Below are 21586 nucleotides of genomic sequence, written 5' to 3'. Positions count from 1 at the left end.
ATATAAATAATAAACATGCTATAACTTATTGAATTAATAGTATTTACATTAAAAATAACAATCAACTCACTGTGTTAAAAAATTCAAAATGTGTAATAATAAAACTTTTATCTACCAAATTATATTGCATACAAAAATCAATAGGAAAGATTTTTAATTGAGTACAGACCTGCCTCCTTTAACTTATCTTATACTAAATTTTAACTACTTTGAAAGAAGATTTCGTCCAATATTTCATGGCAGAAAATGGTCTAGTTTTGCTCCAATCACAGTTAAACATTATTGTACTTCTGCATGTTTACTATCAGACCTCACCAGTACTTGATTCAAACTAAGCTTTAAACACATTGGAGTCTGGCTCGCTATTTGCTGTTTTTATAACCCGGTCTGCATAAATTAATTGGTTTTCAGATTTTTTTTTAGAAAACTGTTAAATATTATATATAAGATATTATTTTTTCTTGAAAGTTCTATCTTTCCTCTTTAAAATGATATGTAAAACTGTATTCCTATAAAATCTAATTAATTTTAAAAAAATTTCAAAACTTAGATTTTTTGAAGAAAAGTAAAAACTCCCGCATGTCTTGTGTTACTTGAAAACTAACTTTTAAATAAATAAAACAAGTAATTTCAATTTTTTTAAAGGCATTTACTATATACATATTTACAAATAATTATTTTAATTGCCAAACAAATTTCAAATGCTAAAAAAATGTTTGTTGTCGTAGACAGACTGACGACGTGCCAGGCCACTTCAGTGGATAAACAAAAGCCTCAAGCGGGTATGACGTAGTAGCGCCTAGCGGAATTTTTCTGAACTAACCATTAAAGCTGGCTTTCTAATGCAGCAGACGGCACTCGAATATCACTCGAGCAACTTCGTATATCAATCGGCAAAGCTGTGCTCGAGTCACGCTCGAGCGCCGGCCGGGGGTTTAAACAATGGCGCTCGCGTCTGGCTCGAGCGTAGACTTGAATGTGTTAAGATAAGATACTACTCCTCTAAGCTAAAGTGTTCAATAACAAAATGACAAAATTTGAGTACAAGATTAACACTTTTATGTTTGAACTATTTAAATTTACCTGTAGCTGTATATAGTCTATGTTAGTATGTAAGATTTTCAGCCCATACAATAATGATATTTTTATTGGCTATTTCAGAACTCTGGTTGCAAATATCTTTGTCAGTTATCCCTGCATAAATATGAAGAGAACCAAAAAAGCTTCAGCAGCATTATCGATTCTATGATCCAGAAAGGTTTGACTAATGTAAGTGGATCAATAGTTTGAATTCAGTTTACTAATTTACTATGCAGTAAGTATAGGATTATTTAGGTAAAAAAAATGTCTTTATTTGTAACTCATGTGTACAAAGCCAAAGGCCCTTGCAGGTGTGTTTTTCAGGAAGCTGAAAAAGAATCAGTTTACCTTTTGATAAAAGCAGGTCCACTTGATGGAACACACTAAGAAAAAAAAATCTCTGCTCTTCTGTTTTTCTCATATGTGTGTGTTGGGTGTGTGTGTGCGTGTGTGTGTGTTGTATTAAAGGTAAGTTTGCTAAAATAAATTTTGAATTATTTGAACTTTAACCTAGGTATATTGGTAAATTAGGACAAAGGACAGTTAGAGAACAGGTTACATAATCCATATACGTTGCCTATTCTGCAGTCTAAACTGTTCATGATGTGGTTTGCTGTTCTGTCACGTAGGTATAAGCTTGCATCTGTGTGAACTGGTTAGTATTATTTTATTGTGTTTGTGTTACAAGATTTTATTTACAATAATGAATGAGCAATATGGTGGATTGAATATTATACTGTGCCGATGGAGTGTTATAAATAAAATTGTGTAATTAGTGACAACTTATCAGTTGATTATAGATTTGACAGAGTTAAGGATAATTAATCTATCAGAAGTGAGCTTGTCGCACACTCACCCTCCAGAGAGGTAGCACCAGAGGCACTCTAACTATAGAGAGCTTTTTGCAACAGATAACAGAGTTCAGATCAGCTCCAGTTTACCTTCTGCTCAGTGCAGTGTCTGAAATCTGAAGAGATCCAAAACAAAAAGTGCACCTCATGAGACAATGAGAACACCCCTTCAACTAGATTATACTTGATTTTGTTGTCTATGTGTCTCTGATGTCGAAACTATGTAAAGAGTCCATTTTGAGTTTCTTGGTCCTAACTTTTTTTTGGATCTCTTCAGACGGAGGTGGAGTATACTAAAAACTTTCTATTACTTACTCAGTGGTAAGTGTAAAAAGTCCCTGCAAGCTGGTGCACATAGGATTATCCATAACCCCTCTGGAATAAAATACTAATATTTGTTCTCAGGGTTCGGAAGCCAATGTCTGTCCTATTCCTTGTTCTGTAACATTTTAGGTGTTGTGAAAATATTTCATTTGTCTTGATTTTTATATAGATTAAAAGAGTTTTAATATACAACTATCTAATATTAAGTCCGAAGAATTTGTTAAAAACATTAGTTAGGACTGTAAACTTCAGTAATCTGCTGATGAATTTCTGCCGCTGCAATGTTTCTTGCAGACAAAACCCGTATTGCTGCCCTTACTTCACAATTGGCAGGCTGATCAATTGTCCTAAACATTGTGAACAGACACTATAACAGCAACAGTAACAACGCTAATGGCGGCGCTTGACATGCAAGGCATGCGGGGAGTGTTTTGTCCTTGGCACCAAATTCAAATAGCTGTGGCAAATCAGACCTTACTTTTGAAGTAACCCTCGTATTTTCCAAAAATTGTCCTTCAGCACTTGTGAATGAATGTTTACCTTGCCTTTGAAGTTCTGGAAAGGTTTGTCGGGTAATCACCGTAACATGTTTTACTAAAATTGCAGCATCTTCAGGTGGTTATTAGTTACTTAACAACCATGCTTAACAGCATTTTTTTAAGTGCATTGGAATTCCATTTCTTCAGGTGTTTGAATCAATGGAATATAATAGGTGAAAGAAATTTAATTCATTAAACTCTTTAAGTTGATTGCTTGCAGGTTGGACAGTTGAAAGATGAAGATATGGATGTTGAATTGGAGCTGCAGAGCATTATGGACAGGTAAAGACATTCTACCATTTAAATAATTTTTATCGGTTTATTCTAAGTTTTTTTTATTAAACTATGTATGGATCAGAATGTAACAGACGTGGTGTGGCAATGAGCAGGACTAGCACCGCCATCTTGGAGTTAGTGTGTAAAATGAATGAAACTAGTGTTCACGATTAGCATTGCAGTGGTAGGCATAGTCTTGTGAGTGATTAATTGGTGGCAAAAATTAACGAAACAATCCATGAAAATCGCCATTTCACAATTACAGATCTCTTAGAACATTTCCCCTAAATTTCACGTACTTTTGTTAATGAAATTGTGGTTGGTAAACTTCGTTACCAAAATTGTTGGGCCAGGTGGTTTCTGAAAATCCTACAGAAGACCACAAAAAACAGGAGACTTGCTGCAGCAGTGACATTTTTGCAAAACGGAAACCAAATCATCAATCTTATTGTAACCAATGACGAGACTTGGGTAAATCACGTCAATTGTAAAACAAAACAGCAGTCGATTGGAATATGGACACACGCATTTGCTCAAGAAAACCGAGAGTGTCTGCAAATGCTGTCAGCAAGAAAAATCATGGCTACTTTGTTTAGGGATGCTCATGGAGTGATTCTCATTGATTTTCTTGAACATGGCCAAACTGTCAACTCAGAGAGGTATTGCCAAACACTCGGGGCAAGCTCAGCTACAAAGTCATTTTTTACCACAACAGAGATAGAGCTCTTGGATGGGAAGTTTTCAATCATCCGCCATACAACTAGGATTTGGCCCTGAGTGACTACCACCTGTTCCCAGAGATGAAGACTTAAATTTGTTACGTAATGATTTGACACTGATGCTGAACTGCGCTGATTGGTATTGTAAGGGATATAATTATTAGATGATCAAAATTCATGACTAAAGTGAAAACCACCGTCCCACCGTAGGAAAAGAAGTATAGAAATACAAAACATACTACGAAGCATACCGACACACAACATACAATGTCTGATCACACGGTGGTATCCCATGAGCGGATATCGACTTCCGTCCCATGCAGCTGCTAGACAACAGGATGTGATCATCATTTTAACAGTTACCACTAAACATGTTGATACCAAAATATTGGTACTCACCAATCACCAGCGGAGATTTGGAATAGGTGTGGTTCCAGGAGGACGGAGGTGGATGCTCAAAAACACAAACTATGGAGCGGAGTTAAGGATAGTCCTCTAAACTTTGCAGAGTAAACAAAGATGGGTGTGTGTGTTGCAGGAAAAATACTTTAGGGCTAACACGCACTACAGCGGCCGCGGCCACGGCCACGACAGCGGCCAGCCGCTCGCGGCCAGTTTAACATTAAGAACAATGTAACAACACGCACCAAGCGGTTGCGGCCACGACGCGGCCACCTGGCCGCCGCGACCCAGAATTTTCTGTCTTGGCCGCCGCGGCCACATGTTTTTTACGCGGCCCAATGAAAACACGCAGTTAGATGAGACAACGCGCACTGTCAAGCGACCAGTGGCGCGGCCAGATACAGTCGAGGTGAGTCTTGTTTGAGGTTAAGTTTTAGATTTGAAATGGCTGAGGTTGAATTTGATACCGAAAGGTTCATTTTAGCTATTAAAGAAAGGCCATCTTTGTGGAATATGTTATTAGACGAGTATAGTTGACAAAAACATAAAGAAGAAGATGTGGGAGGAAGTTACTCTTTTGTTTGGGGGGCAGTGGGTGCTCCAACACTACTGAAAAAAATAAACTATGTAAGTAAATTTTTAATTTATTACACATCACTAAAACAACTTAACATTGTGCCTATTCAAATGTAATAATATTAGTTAATTTCCACTGCTCTTGAGTGACATAGAAGTGGTTTTGCGATGAGACTGTCCTTCTCACAGATAGTTCTTTTGCCACGGCACTGCTCCTTCATTGACAAAATATTCAGCTAGGATGTTTCTTGTGTTTGAGTTGTACTGACGATTGCGATGTGTACTTTCAGAGTTCATCGTTGTCAGTTGGGAATTTGTACAATGTGTCCACAAACTGTAAACCATCCCTACTTCGTACATAATTGTGCAAAATACAACACGCTTTAACAATGTCTATAGCCAAATCAACATCCACATTCAAAGGCCTGTTGAAATATGCGCCATTTATTGGCTAGTATGCCAAAACGTACACTCAACATATCGTCTGGCTCGACAGTGGCGATAATTAAATGTCCTTTTTAGTGTCATTGAGCTGTTTTTCCAATGAAAGGGCACAACACTCTGTGTGACAATGAGAAGGCGTCGTCGGCAAGAAACACAAAAGGGATGGGTGTAGACGACGAACTTGAAATCGCTCTGTCCTCTGGGAGATCAATGGTATCAGCAAGTATTCTTTGGTGTAATGCAGATTGTTGGAATATTGTAGAGTCTCCACACTTTCCATAAGAGCCAAACATCTATAAAAACAAATTTATAGTCAGCATCTGTCACTGCCATAAGGACGATGGAAAAGTAATGTTTGTAGTTGAAATACAATGATGCACTATTTGGGGGTTTCACAATCCTTATATGCTTTCCATCAACCGCGCCTAAAACAATTTGGAAAGTTTGCTCGGTTTTCAAATTCTGAAGCAATTCTCAACCAGTCATCTTTGGAAGGTTCGGGTAGGCATTCATTTTTGAGAACATTCCATAACGCTGAGCAAACTCTTGCAACAATCTCTTTTATGGTAGTAGCTCCAAGTCGATAGGATGGTGCAAGTCCACAAATGAATTTCCAGTGGCAAGATACCTTGAAAAAAATACATATACAGTTATTGTATGTAAAAATCAATGCTACAAAATTGTGGCAATAAAAAAATATTGAACACCTACGTGTTGATCTCTGCTTGGTAATTTTTAATTTTTAATTGGTAATTTAATTGCTGATTTTGTAAAACGCGTTTTTAAAGAGGTATTAAACACATTTTTTTCATTATTCAGTGAACTTCGATTAATCGAGCTTCTTTCGACCGAGACTTCTGTTGCACCGAGAGCCGCCAACAGTTGGCCTTGAGTAGCGACAGAGTATAGAGGGGAGGGGAGTTCCCTTAACGTTGGGCTGCTACTTTCAATTTTGAACCGTTTAGTTTAAAAGTTTTATTGTTTCAATTTTGAAAATTCTTTCAACTAATGTGATTTATTTTATTGTATGTGAATTTTTAAAACATCAAACCACTTTATCAATTCTCAGTACCCAGTAAATTCTTAATTCCAGAAATTTAAATGTTTATTACATTTACTACTCCGTCTATTAGTTTCAACTATAATGTTTTGGGGGGGTGGGGGGGGGGGGGGGTGGGGGGGGGGGGGGGTGGGGGGGGGGGGGGGTGGGGGGGGGGGGGGGTGGGGGGGGGGGGGGGTGGGGGGGGGGGACACGATGCCGAGTTCATTGGAATTGTATAGTACAAACGAAAAAGTTCAAAAAGCATAGGGAACACACTTTTCAAAGATGTTTGTACAAAAACGTCAGCTCTTTCTTGGATACTTTTGCTTCTTGATTCCTCCGTTCTGTTAAAACAGTTTAGTTCAGACAGAAGAATGTCATAGTCTAAACTATAGTATTTACACACATACTGTACACTGGCTGTGTCTATATCACTTCCACCTAGAACTTTGCTTAAGTGGTTAAGTACATCTAGGTTGTTTTCTTGAAGCCTGGCCTCTATCTCCTCGCTTAGGATATCAATAACTGGCCAGAGGATTGAAACTTTGTAGTACTGTTGTACAGATTCAAATGGAGCTTTACTCCCACCCCCGATTTTTGAGGGAATTTTGCCCTTTCTTGGCAACTCGGCAGCTCTAAACCCGCACGTGTCAGCAATTTCTGTGCAGTGATTGAACAACTTGGTGAAAAACTCATCTGTTCTGAAGGATTGCAAAACTTCAAGTGTGCTGTTTTTTTACAGATTTCACAACTTCATAGGTCACACTGCTTGACTGAAGGGTCTTTGACAGTATGTCACATTGTGTTAGAACTCTCCTGAGTAATAGAAGGTCAAATACAAAGTTGAAGTCCTCCATATTTTTGAACAAAGCATTGGCTTGTCCACCACTGTCAGGGTCTGTTTCAGAAATCTCTCGTAGTGTCGTAAGAGTGGCATCAAAATTATCTAACAAAGAACGCACTGCTTCGACACGGCAAGCCCATCTGGTATCACTCAAAGACTTCAATGTTGCTGTTCCACCACTAAAGCTTTTTGCACTTTTTTGAATGTTTTCAAAAACAGCATGTCTTTTAGTTGATTTCTCAATGAAGTTGTAAAGACTTTGAAGCACAAAGAAGGTGTTTCTTATTGAATTCACGCTTGTGCAACAGCTTACAATGCACAAGTTCAATATATGTGCATTGCAGTGAATGTACATTGCCATGGGGGCTTCTTGTATAATTCTAGCTGCCACTCCTTTGTAGGGACCCCTCATGTTCGAAGCCCCATCATAGCACTGAGCACGCAGATGTTTAATATTCAAGTCCAGTGAAATCAAAACGTCCTTAAGTACATTTGCCAGTGTATCGCCATCAGTTCTTCTAGCACGGTAAAACCCCACAAACGACTCATGAACTTCTAGTTTATCATTAACATGTCTCAAGACAATAGCTACTTGCTCGTGCTTTGCTATGTCTTGGGTCTCATCAGCTATAATGGCAAAAACATTTGCATCTTTAACTTCTTTGGCAATGTGCAACTTAATTTGTTCCCCAATTATGGACAGAAGCTCATTCTGGAAAGTCGCTGAAGTATATTGAAAATTTTTGCGATGCTCTACAAAGAATTTGTTTACTAAACTATTATCTTTGGAACGAAGCCTCATCAGCTCCAAAAAGTTTCCTCTGTTTTTTGAATCTGTAGATTCGTCATGACCTCTTAGAGCAATAGATTGTCTCCCACAAAATATCAGGGATTCACACAAAGCCTCTAAGTACAATCTGTTTTCTTGTACTTCTTCTGAATACTTTTGATTTACTTTTTCAATAACAGTGCCACTTTTGTCGGCTTCTCTTAAAGAACTGAGTTTAGTGTTACTACTTCGATGCGAGTTACTCTTTTCATGATTCTCAAATACTTTTACAGCTTTCTTCCATTTGGAAAACCCACTGAGTGTAAATACATTTTCTGCATTTTTTTCTTCTGGGCTGTAAAACGAACGGCAGGCAAAACAGAACGCTTTGTCAGTTAGAGGACTGTATTCCAGCCAAGGATACAGTTTATACCACTCTGGCCTAAATTTCCTACCATCCGTTTTAGGGAAATTTAATTCTCGTGGTTGGAATGAGCCTTCCCTAAAAAACGCCTTAGCCAAACCTGGGCCATGAGCAGGATCACGTTTATTAATTACAGTGATTGTCAATTGGTCAGATGAACTAGAGGAACAGCTAGGACTCTGCACTTCATCTGTAGGAGTAGTTGTGGTATCTTCATTTGTAGTTGTGGTTGTTAACTGAGCCGATGACGAATCTAAAACGTCTACTACAGCCGGTTCTGGTTCATGTTCCAAAACAACTCCTTCTGGTAGTTCATCTTCTAACCGTTTCTTTTTGTTTGCTGGGCCTGAGCTAAAGTAGGACAGCAACGAACTCTGCCCTTTTTTGTTCTTCTGAGCCTGAAAAAACCCCATTAAGAATAGCAAAAGAACATTTAAATAATGGCAAAATGCTACTAGAACACAGAGTCCTAAACCTAAAATTAATACAAGTCTAATATAACATGCATAGGCTTTGCACAATTTTTTTTGATTTTGGGCGCTATTGTGTGTGACACTATTTCTCATCTCTTTGTTTTTGACATCGTACCATTTGATAGGGGAATTGAAAGGGCAACAAAAAAGATGCCCTGACATTTGACTTCAAGTTTATGGTTTTCATACAATTTAGGTTAAGAAATTTTAAATGGCAATCATTTTGAAACTAATGATTGAATTAAATTGGTAATTCTTCTGAATATGGATATTGTATTAGATAAAAACCATGCCAAGTTTGAGTTAAATCGGTCAAAACATTCTCGAGATATAAATAAAAATTTAATAAAACAAAATGGTAGATATCTCAAAAACGGTGTTTTTAAAGAAAACCATTATTCTTCATTTTTACTTTATTTTGATTTATCTACCAAAGTTTTGTTTTGTAATTTTGGGAAATTTTGTGTAAAATTTGTATCGGAATAAACACAGCCTAACAGCCAATGAGTAAAACAGTCATACTTTTTATTTGCATACTGTAAACTGTACTTAAGAAGCTGTAGGCGTACACGAAAACCCAAGTCTGGCCTACATTACCAGGTTTCGAAATAGTTTAAAAATTTGCTATTAATCTGGTATTTTTATTACACATAATCTTTTTTTGCCTAAAGATAAAGTTCATTTAGTGCCTTACTCTACGAGTTGATTGTAAAAACATGTATTTTAAATAATTGCAAGACCATAAAAGATCTGGATGTTTACTAATTATTTTGTATGACCTTTTTAGTCATTGGCTCTTCGACACAAACGTCTGCAGCCTGACAGCCACGGCATTGCAAAAACAGCTGTCAAACACAGGAAGGCGGGAGTTATTAAAAATGACAGTAACATAACCTAATTAGAGGTATAAGCTGAAATTACTTAATTTCAGGTGATTGGATGGTATCGTTGTTATTTTTACATATATAGGTTAAAGTAGTGTTGCGTTAAAATGTGAGGTTATATGACATCGGTATTAAAAGCATTTAGGTGGCCAAACAAACAAAAATAAACCTAGTATTCCCATACCGTACTATAAAACAAGCTACTTCCCTTATATATGCAAAAAACTTCTCCTATACCAACCAATTACACCTATAAAATGTTTAAACAACTAAAACCATAACCGTAACAATGCAGAACTAACTGGCAGAACTAATAAAGTTAGAAGTTGAGGTTATGTTTTTTGGGGGCCATTTATTGAAATCTAGTCAGTAAAAAGATTTTCTATTTTTCAGCATTAGGCCTAGTTGGATGTAAACAAAGATGGGGAAACTCCAGAAACTGACCAACACCTAAGTTTAACCTACGAAATAAGAAATAACTGAACTAAACTTACCATCTCTTAGTCCATGCAATCATACGACGGTTCACTTGAAATGTAATTCACATCGTACTGCAACTGCACTAATCGAATACATCTACTGAGGAGTAAGGTTAAAGTAGGCAGGCGGACACGACAGACGTTGTCTGCTTCTAGCTGTAAAGACAATATACTACAACAGGTGCCCTGTTGCCAAATCTCCCTCGCCAACTGTGTATTACAGAGTTGCCGTTTCCAGACGGCAGACGAGAAGCAGCCTACATTGCTCATTCTCGCTCTTCACGCATTTAATGTTCCTTATTTCATTTCGTAAATTCTACTACACCAATATTTCATTTTAAGTTTATGATTTACAAGTTTTTAAAAGACGTGCTATCTTTCTGTGCTAAACTAAGCAAAATTAATGGAGAATTGATAAAGTTAAAAGGTTCCCTATTGGTAGACTTGTATTTTCCAGTTTTAAGTAAGTTATATGTAAATTATTTAGACATTTACTTCAAAATTCTGGGGTGGCAAAATACCGGGCTCCACAATTCTGAGGTGGCAACTGCCACCCCTTGCCACCCCCAAATTACGCCTATGCGTGTAACTACAGAAAAAAACCTGAAATGGTCTTAGATTATAACAAATATATGAGTGGGATAGACTCATTCGCTATGGTGTTATTTATTTATTTAGATTTTACATGTTACAATACAGATAGTTATCCAATTATATTGTAACATATCAATTCATATGTAACTAATAGTTTTATTCTTACTAGCTAACAAATGCTAAAAAATTACAACACTTATGCTTAAATCAAGTCCATGCTCTTCATGCCCTAAATTAAAGAATTGTACATTGAAATAAATTATGCCTATCAACAGCAATAATAATAACAACAAACACCTCATTACCTCAGTATAATTACATATTATTTACCTAGACCGAAAATTTTTTTTAAAAATATAAAACATTTATATATATATAACATAAAAAAACAATGAACACAATAATAGAAATTAAATAATATCATAAATAACACATTTATTAAATAGTGTAAATGAACCTTAAACTCGGATACAATAACAGCTTTGTATATTTTAAAAGAGTTATTTGGCTCTGGCTTTTTTCAACACCGCCTCAGCTTCCCTAACACCCCCAAACCCCAGATGTCCAGGCGTTCCTGGGCCAAGCGCCAACACAGACAATGGCCTTGTAAGAAAATACAAGGCCTATCCGGCTTTTCGTCGGCCCGCACTGATCCGGACACCCGAGGAAAAGAAAGTGCTTCGGTACACGATTTTATTCAAAGCAAGGTCTGATTATTGCGGTAAATGAGGTCAAGGTCGACGACACTATATCAACATGGTCAGGCAGAGCATTGTACAGCCGCATCATTGTATTGATAGGTGAATGTGCACCTAGATTTGAATGAGAGAAGTGAGGACTGAACAACGCTCGAGCTCTAGACGAGGGGCGGGGAACATTAAAGTTTAAACGGGCAAGCAGGACACTGCAGTTCACCTCCCCAGTTATCAGCTTCTTCAAGAAAACTAGAGACCCCACACAACGTCGCCTACGGAGGCTATCAAACTCAAACAAAGTCAATAATTCAGAGTAAGGTATTAAGTATGTATACGAGTAAATGCCAAATATTTTGAAGTACAAAAACCTTAGAAACTTTATTTGTAAGCGTTCGATCATTTCAATTAAATAATATTGAAATGGGTTCCATATTACAAATCCGAATTCCAATTTTGATCGAACCAAGGAAAAATACAATTGTATTAATGTAGATACTTTTTTAAAAAATTGACTCGACCTGCATACAAATCCAAAAATTTTGTACGCTGTTTTACAAATATCGATTACATGCTTGGAAAAGGAAAAAGTAGTGTCGAAAATAACACCCAAATCTTTGAAATTTGAACAGACGGATAGAATAGTGTCATTTAATAAGTAATTAAAATTTACAACATTTCGAGTTTTTCTAGTGTACCTCATGACAACACACTTGTCCGCGTTAAATCGCAGGCCTGTTTGGCTCCACAAGAACAAACGATCCAAATCGTCTTGCAGTAATTTACAATAGTTTAAAGATTTAATCTCACGGAAGATTTTCATGTCATCTGCATACAACAAGACTTTACTATTTTTCACACATTCCACAATATCATTTATAAATAAAATAAACAACAGCGGACCAAGATTAGAACCCTGAGGCACACCAGATTGTACTTCAAATTCACTAGACAGAATCCCATTAAATGTCACCAATTGTTTCCTTTTGCCAAGGTATGATGAAAAAAATTTAATAGAATTTTCAGAGAATCCAAAAAATAATAATTTTTTTAATAGTTCTAAATGATTGACCTTGTCAAATGCTTTAGAGAAATCTGTGTAAACTACGTCAACTTGACTCCCTCTATCTAAAACTGATGAGCAGTAATCTGAAAAGTTTAATAGATTTGTGTTAATAGAGCGCCCAGAGAAAAACCCATGCTGAAAAGGTGTAATATAATTTTGCACGTGGTTGAAAATTCTACTGTATAAAATTGATTCGAATAGCTTAGCTGGAGTTGACAACAAAGCAACTGGTCTGTAGTTTTTTATATCGCTCTTCAAGCCTTTTTTAAATATTGGAACCACTTTTGTTAGTTTCCACCGGTCTGGAAAATAATTTGTTTTAATTGAAACATTAAATAAGTGTTTTAAAGGTGTAATTAAAAATTCAAAACATCCTTTAAAAATAAAATATGGTATGCCGTCTGGACCAAATGATCGCTTGGACTTGAGTTTCATAAATGCTTGCAACATCTCCTGATCAGTAATAGCACCCAGAGAGAAGGAAGGAATGTTTGAATGAACAGGAGAGCTGAGCGCAACGCCGCGCCAGCCAGCTGATCACAGTCCAGAGCAGAGGTATCGTACACCGACTGGAAATACTGAGCAAAGGCCTCTGCTATCTCCGCATTACCCTCCACCTCACCCCCCGTCCACTGTCATTGTTGTAGTTCTGTTATCAGTCGACCTCAACCTCCTCACCGCACTCCAGAATGACATCGGATTGTTTACTACGTCTTGCTCTAAAGAGGAAGTATAATTTAGATAATCAATTTTAATACACCGCTTTGATTCAGCTCTAATTAATTTAAATTCATTCAACAAGTATTCAAATTTTAATTTTTTATATTGTTTGCGTAATCGTTCTTTCCTTTTAATTATTTGAATTGTACCGTATGAAAACCAGATTGGATATTTAATTTTTTTCTGCTTTGTTACAGGTATGTGTTCGTTAATTTTGGAATACAATAAATTATAAAAAATATGAACACCGTCATTTACATCACTAGTACCTAAAACCCCTTCCCAGTTTAAACAGTTGATTGAATTGTAAAGAGCCAAGTAATCTCCTATTTTAAAATTAAACCTGCCATTGCACATAGGCGAACCTTTAGTCTTATTTACAATACACTCAAAAAACAATTTGCAATGGCGGGTGATAACGATCCAACTTAACCAAAGGCTCTTCTTCAAACACATTTAAATCTATATCAGTCAAAACTAAATCCAAGGTTCTCCCGGAACAGTTTAACACGTTGTTTTTTAATTTAAGGTCAAACATTTGCATAAAAAACATTAACTGTCTACAAATTTCTCCCCCATCAGTCAAAGTAAAATTGATTCCAGTTATGGGTAAATTGAAATCACCCATGACTAAAATTTTATCGCATTTAGAAAGGTTGAATTATTTAAATTTTTCGAAAAACTCTTTGTACAATGCTATTTTTTAATTAGGAGGGAAATATACTACGCCTAGAATAATTGAAAGAGATTTTGTTAAATTAATTCGCACCCATATATGTTCCCCATTAGTTTCTAAAGTATGAATACGACTAGATTTTAAATTATTTTTTATAGCTAACAAGACACCCCCACCCAAACCAACTCTATCTCTCCTGTATACATTATAGCTATCATCAAACAGTTCAGAGTTACTTATAGATTCATTAAGCCAGGTTTCTGTGAGTGCAATAATTTTATAGCTATTATTTAATACTCCCAATCTAAAAGATAAAGTTTTGGTCTTAAGACCTCTAACATTTTGATAATAAATATTTAAGTTACTACACATTTATAAAGTAATAAATTAGAAAAAAAAAAAAATATATATATATATATATATATATATATATATATATACACACATGCACCTAGGCAATGCAATAAGACAAATAAATAACACATGCAGTAAATATACACAAAGGAACAAATAGATAATAAATAATAACAAAACATACGTTGGCGATGCGATGACAGCCGGCAGCTTAACCATTGGTGTTATTCCCTTCCTCCATCCGTGGTCCAGTCCGCGGTGCTCGTCTCAGGCGCTCCAGGTCCGAGTGGTCCTCTATCAGCTCAGGTCGATCTCCGTCAGATTTTCTCAGGAACATCTTTCCGGCAGCGGTGATCCATGCAAACTTGAAACGCAGCTCGTCCTTCAATTTGCGAGTGTCCGCCCACAGAATCCTTGTTTCACGAGTCATCGCCAGGTTCACATAAACGGACAGATCACTGGAGAAGCCCAAGTTAGAAGCAGAGAAACCTTTTTTCTTGATGGCCAGGCGACGTACTTGCTCCATGTCGAACCTGCGACAAAACTTCACGATGATATGCCGTGGACCAGTTCTCCCAGGAACATCTGCCAGGCGATGCGCCGCGTCAATCATTGTAGGAGTCATCTTGAATCCCAAGACATCAGCTACTGCTATCACCAACTCGGTCACATTCTCAGTTTTCTTTTCAGGAACACCTTGTATCTCCAAACAGTTGCTCTTCAAATACTGTGCATTAGCGTTAAGTTTTTTCTTCAAACTTGACACCTCTCGCCTCAGAGAAACGTTGTCACTTTTTAACAACTCGATATTTTCACCCTGGGTCTTTATTTCGCCCTTCGAAGGTCTACATCGTTTTCAATATCGGTCAGCCTTTTGGAGTAAAAGTCTAGAGTTTGGTTGATGTCTGCAGCAAACTTCTTGTTATCTTCTTTTATTGTTTTTATATCAGATTTAAATAAGGCACTGTCCGATTCAATATGAGAAATTTTAAAAGAATAAGATCTAGTTTTTCATCAATAGCTTGCATATCACTGGCACTCTGAGCACGGGTACGCACAATAGACTTGTTGTTGTTTTCACTCATGACAGCAGACGACAGACTGCAGTTGACAGACGACAGTACAGTAGATACTTCACCACAGCTGACTTGACTTGCGTGCCCCAACTGGCACTCTGAGCACGGGTACGCACAATAGACTTGTTGTTGTTTTCACTCATGACAGCAGACGACAGACTGCAGTTGACAGACGACAGTACAGTAGATACGTCACCACAGCTGACTTGACTTGCGTGCCCTAACTGGCGTCTCAGCTCCCAACTCAACTAACCTCACTTTGCACGAGGTGTAGTGGTTATCACAGCAATTAGGTTTATAAAAGCACATTAACTGACAAATAACTTAATAGGTAAGAGTTGACATCCAAAGTAACATAACGGGCACAAATTTTCCAAATAACTCTTACATAAACCTTGATAACAGATAAAAAACTCACGGAGCCGAGATCACACACGTCTACTCCACTTGCATGCTAGCGCTGATCTTATACACATATACAGCGTTATACACATATCTCGACGAAAGGAGAACTTTGAAATACTGGAAAAAAATTTTTAACACGTTTTCACGAATGGTGTTGAATTCCTACATTATTTATAAGGAACTTAAGATTAATAATAGACAAAAACCAATGTCACGTTACAAGTTTGTAGTCAGCATAATTGACTCAATTACAGATGATTGGATTGAGGCACAAGAAGCAGCTACAGAGTCTGGTGGAAATAACCGAAAATCAAGGTGCCTTGAAAAATTACCAGCTAAAAAAGAAAAAAAACTTGTTGGGTCTGCACCAAGAGTGGAGCAGAGTACAAAAAAAAGGGAAGAAAGCGGTCTAGAACAGTGTGTTCACAGTGTGGAGAAGGCTGCAATGGTGTGTGCTCCCAAACGTGTGCAAATGAATTGCTTGAGTGTGTGTGTGTGTGTGTGTGTGTGTGTGTGTGTGTGTGTGTGTGTGTGTGTGTGTACATATTTTTTGGGAAAATATGTAGACTATATACTGTATTGGATATTGGACTTTAGAACCAACGGATAAATGTAAGTAATGCATTATTTATTTTTCTTTTAGTGTTTTGTTACCGATTTTGAAAAATGATTTTTTTTTATAACGTACATAATTTCAAAAATTTTTATGTAACTATAGTAATTATATAAAAAAGTTAACCATTATTTTTTCACATTAACAGTGTTATAAAGAATATTTAAAAAATTGTTCCCATGGTAAAATTGTTTCTTATTAATTTGTAAAAAAAATAAAAACTAAAAAATAAAAATTGCTTCATAAATTTTTTGGTTTTGACATGCCAAAACTAATATTATTTTCTGTTGTTTCGTTTGTTTTGTAACATTTTATTGTAATACAATTTATTACAAACATTTTGATACCTGTTTCATAAAAATAGTATGAAAAGTTAAAAAAATATATTCTTTTTCCTGAAGCCCAGTAATACTTCTTATTATTCCCTGGCATTTTTCGCATCTGACTTGCATTATAGTTGCTAGTGCATTTCTTTTGTAGTAAAATTTTTGCCTTGTGGCATTCAAAGGGTTAATAAAGCAAAATATAACCTAAACGGATCGTTGGCCCAGCGATCCATAATGTAATTACAAATAATTACTTATATGGTTCGTTGGGTCAATGACCCCATTCCTTTCACAAGTAAACTTTTAAAATACAGGATCGATTACAGAAGTGTTAGGGAATTCTCAAAAATCCATTGTTTAGTGGTCGAAACATTTATAAATTTTCGTACATCTATTCAGATAGACATAAACTACGTTTACAAGACATTACAGAAATCTATATAAATCATAAACACTTAATGGGTGCTATATTTACTGCAAAAACTTATGTGGCATTATTTTTCCAACTTTAAATTAGAAACTAATATAGAAATAATGTTGATTGTTAATGGGATGTGAGAGAAGGCATTACAGTAAGTTATCATATCTTGTAATGGGAATTCTATACTAGTTTAATCTGCTAAACGGTATGTATATGTTATGGTACGCTGTTAGCTATAAATATGATAGTGTATTTTGTGATAAACTACTATTTTAGGAATGCAAAGTGTTTAGTGAAAAGTAGATAATGATTATTGCTATTTTCAAATTCTAATTCTTATAAGACCTCAAGCAATTATTTTTCATCAGTCAATGGAGGCCTGAATAAATGTGCTTGACGTCACAGAAAGAAGTACAGTTCTACATGCAACTTAATTAGCTTTCTTTGAAGTTCAAAAATGTAAACTTAAACTGTTGTCTCCGTGACAAACCTTGATGTAATTACTAATCATTTAGGGGGAGACTAATAAGCGGCCTGCAATCGTTATTCGGATGTTTTTATCGAACAATTCGATGTGTAAAAATTGTACATAATACGAATTATAATAAATTACCGTAACAAGACAAACTCGTATATTACAATTTAAAAAACGTTAATTTAACACTAGCATCACAAAACAGCAAAACCAACTATGGTCTAGACTTAGATATTAAAGAAACTTTACAATATTTATAACTTGCCCAGCTTGATATCAATAAGTAACCGCTTTTGAGAATAGAATTCTCTCTATGGGTTACCAGGAGCCAAACTGACATGTTGAAGCCACTTAAACAAGCACAATTTTTAAGTCTCAAAATATTAGTTACTTCTTGCTGTTTATTGTTTACATCAAAATTACTATAACTAATAAGTTGAAATTTGTCCTCCTCCGTAGACTAATGGGTATAGTCTCGGCTCTCTAACTGAGAGATCACGGGTTCAAATCCCGGGGAGGGCCAATAATGTACACATTAACACGGAAAAGTGTGTGTACTTTGAAAATGAAACATTGCACATCGAAGCCTACATAGCTGTAGCTGAGGATTAAAAGAGAACAAAAAAAAGTTGAAATCATGTGCTAAATTAAATCAATATTGTAGTATCAAATTATTCCTTCGTATAAAAACATCGAACCATTCGATTAAAACAACCGAATAACGAGTGTAGGCCGCTTATTAAATTCTTTCCATAATTTTAATTTGAAGTAAAGGTTTTCTTCGTTCTAGCTTTACACTATGATGGCTAATGAGAAAATGGACTATCGACTGTAGCATCGAATCATAACAATTAATTTTATTCCGTTTATAATAGGTAGAGCCTATGGTGTTTTCCCTTTAATAAATTTATATCAGGACATATACTAGGCCTATAGTAAAAAGATTAGTTGTTCGGCTTACATACCAGTGTCATAACAAACATCTTACTTAGCATATTGACATCACATCAAAATAATGCTTACACAATGAAATTCTTGAAATTTTCGGTCTCACCAACCCTCAGTTGCAATATTGTTGCGGTTTAAGATAGGTTGACTAAAGACGGTACCCACAGAAAGGCCATTTAACAATTTAAGTGTTTAAGCATAGTTTCTACGCGGTGTGAACTGAACAACTTTTTTTGCAAAATGTTTGCAAATTATAAATTTAGTTCGTGTTTTAGTATTTTATGTTATTATAATTGTACTAGCAGTTACCCATGGTTTCGCACACAATTTCGTAGGTTTTGCACCAGTATCAGCACTTCTGGTTCAAGTTAATTATATTTCTGACTCCAATGTTGAGTTTTGCCGTCTTGCCACGATCAAGAAAATAAGTTAAAAATGATATATTAACGAGCGTTGAAATTTAATCCGGTCTTAGTATTTTTTGTTCCATAGTCCAATTTGCCTTTTTTCCGATAAAGAATATATATATATATATATATATATATATATATATATACACACACACACATACACAGCTCTGAGAATCCTACTTCAGTAAAAAAATAATTAAGATAGGTTTCACAAGTATTTTAAATAATGATAAATAGTAAATTACTACTACTCTGTCTTATAATTATTTGCACTGCTAACAGCATATACTCGAATATATTACGTATTATTATTAGTAGTATTTTTTACCGACTTGTTAACCAGATAAATCACTGTCAGCAAATTATATTAACCTAACCTTTGGTTATATACAAAATTACCTACACTTTAAATCAACCTTGTACTATAAGTATTAAACAAGTAATGATGAAAACAATATATCATCTTATTATAAATACTGATATAATAACAGATATTGCTACTGATATTTTATCAGTAAGTTTTAATAGTTAATATTTATTGGATTTTCTGTATCAGCTATTAAATATTTTCTGCATACATTAGTATCCAGAGAACCACACTGTATTTACTGGATTACTAAAAAACTAAAAGATTGTCTTGCAAGTGAGCCTAGAGGGAGACAGTGACTGAACCAGTGGACTAATCCACCATCTGACTGATTAAACGAGTTAATACAGCTGCGTAGGTCGTGGGCCAACGCCCGGTCATAATCAATCAGCTCTCTTTTAACATTTATTTAATTTAGGTGCGTTGGCCCAACAAAACATTAAAATTATTGTTGCTTAATATTAATTCATGGTTCAATTACACCACTGATCGTTGACCCAACGAACCTATACCAGTAAATGAAATACATATGGTTCGTTGGACCAACGACCTTATTTATTTTGTACAATTTAGAAGAATGAAACACATGAGGTCGGTGGGCCAACGATCATTGGAGTAATAGAACCGTTCCTGACACAACAAACTCACCGAGCACTTGTTGCAGTAGCTGCCGCCGTAGAATCCACCCTTGTCATCCTGGTCACACATGCACGTGCCGCACACGCAGATTCCCCGACCACTGCAGATCTTCCCACCCTCGGGCGGTATACAAGTGTCGTTGGTGGCAGGGCAGTCACATGCACTGCCTGTCCAGCCTGAGGCACACACACACTTGCCACACACGCACTGCCCGTGGTCCCAGCCGGAGCACAACAGCCCATTCTGGCGGTCACAAGAAAAGTTGTCACACTCGCAGAACGGGCCTGATATTTTCTGTAAAATAATTCATTGTCCAACTTAAACTTTCTACATTCTAAAAAAGTGTTTTATTTTTACAATACACTTCTATGAAGATATTCAATTGGAATGTTGAAAGTACTCTAGAACTTTATTTCGCAAGCAATACTACTTTATTATCCTGGCCTCAACCTCGAAATGTTCTAGGAAGTAGGAAAATAAGGTATGTCGAATAAATCAATGATGCAAAAAGAAGACGGAATTATACAAAAGGGACTGTTTCAGATTTAAGTCAATCAATTACTTTATCTTAAGATTTAAAACTTTCCTCTAGCCAATTACACAATTAAATGGTATATAAACTGAATAAACTTTTAAAATTAGACTATAAGTGGACTATATTGATAGTCAAGTCCGTACTTAAATATTTTTTTTCGGACAATTTTACCGGGGCCTGGACCCTCAGGGGATCTGGTTAGGACTCCGCCAGACGTTTATTTGTAGAGACCGTGTCAACGGACAAACGGAGACCGGCCGAATTCCTTTTCCGGGGCCCGCCAAAGCTGAGTACGGCCCTGCAGATATTAAAATATCTCCTCATGATCTTCCCCTTCTCCCAAAAGTAAACTTAATATAAATGCTACACGAAATTATTAACACTAACGTAATGAAAGTAAAGTACACATAATGGTAAACTTCGCCAATGTACACTGAAAACCTCTAATAGAAAGACTGTATGATAGTAAAAGTACTGCTCTCTAACCTCCTCAGGGTTGAGTCTGGTGTCACAGTTACATTGGCCGCAAACACATGTGCCACGGCCCGAGCAGTCGTTGACAGTCGTGTTGTCAGGCCTGCAGCCGGCCGTCTTGTCGATGTCCTTGTCGGGCTGTCGTGTTTTGTCACCCCCGCACTCACACTTGCGCCCGAAGTGAGTGCTGTCGCACTCGCAAACCCCACACTTGTAAGTGCCGACACCTGAGCACTCGGGCGCAAGCTCCTTGTACCCCTGTGGACATAACGTTTACTTCAGTTTCAGACAAGTCTTACACACTAATATAATATCGATTCACAAGCGTAGATATCTAGTAAACATGAAAGCGTTTTTTTTTTTTCATTAGTAACAACAAGAAAAAACAAATCACTTCAAAATGTATTTACTCATTACATTAAATCACATATACTTGACCTGTTCAAGCTACACAGAACTTGTCAATGAGGACTATTTGCAACATGTCAAATATAGATTATACGTTTTAGCGCTTTAACTTCTTAATAGGCTATATTATTATATAAAGGGATTAGATTATTTAGTTTCATTAATTGGTCAGTTTACGACAGGCACCCGCACAGTAATATAACGAAGCAATGACGGACATTCATTTACAATGAGCATAGATTATAAAATTAATAGTGCACA

At 36.2% G+C, this 21586-nt stretch overlaps 1 protein-coding gene and 1 long non-coding RNA gene across 2 annotated transcripts in view; one reads left to right on the top strand and one right to left on the bottom strand.

Moving 5' to 3' along the window:
- The window catches only part of LOC124355113, a 123210-nt gene extending 103189 nt beyond the window's left edge, over window positions 1–20021 (top strand). Inside the window, exon 3 of the long non-coding RNA XR_006921742.1 lies at window positions 19937–20021. This is a non-coding gene — a long non-coding RNA (uncharacterized LOC124355113). The remainder of the gene's footprint in view (window positions 1–19936) is intronic.
- The window catches only part of LOC124355112 (integrin beta-PS-like), a 156243-nt gene that overhangs the window by 100707 nt on the left and 33950 nt on the right, over window positions 1–21586 (bottom strand). Inside the window, exons 10-11 of the mRNA XM_046806069.1 lie at window positions 20930–21175; window positions 19918–20202 (exon numbers count right to left, since the gene is read on the bottom strand). Of these exons, the coding sequence (XP_046662025.1) occupies window positions 19918–20202; window positions 20930–21175 (531 nt within the window). The remainder of the gene's footprint in view (window positions 1–19917; window positions 20203–20929; window positions 21176–21586) is intronic.

This window comes from Homalodisca vitripennis, chromosome 2 (genome assembly GCF_021130785.1).
Source record: "Homalodisca vitripennis isolate AUS2020 chromosome 2, UT_GWSS_2.1, whole genome shotgun sequence".
NCBI lineage: Eukaryota > Metazoa > Arthropoda > Insecta > Hemiptera > Cicadellidae > Homalodisca > Homalodisca vitripennis.
Note: the sequence above shows the minus strand (reverse complement) of the source record. Positions and strands in the feature narration are given on the sequence as shown.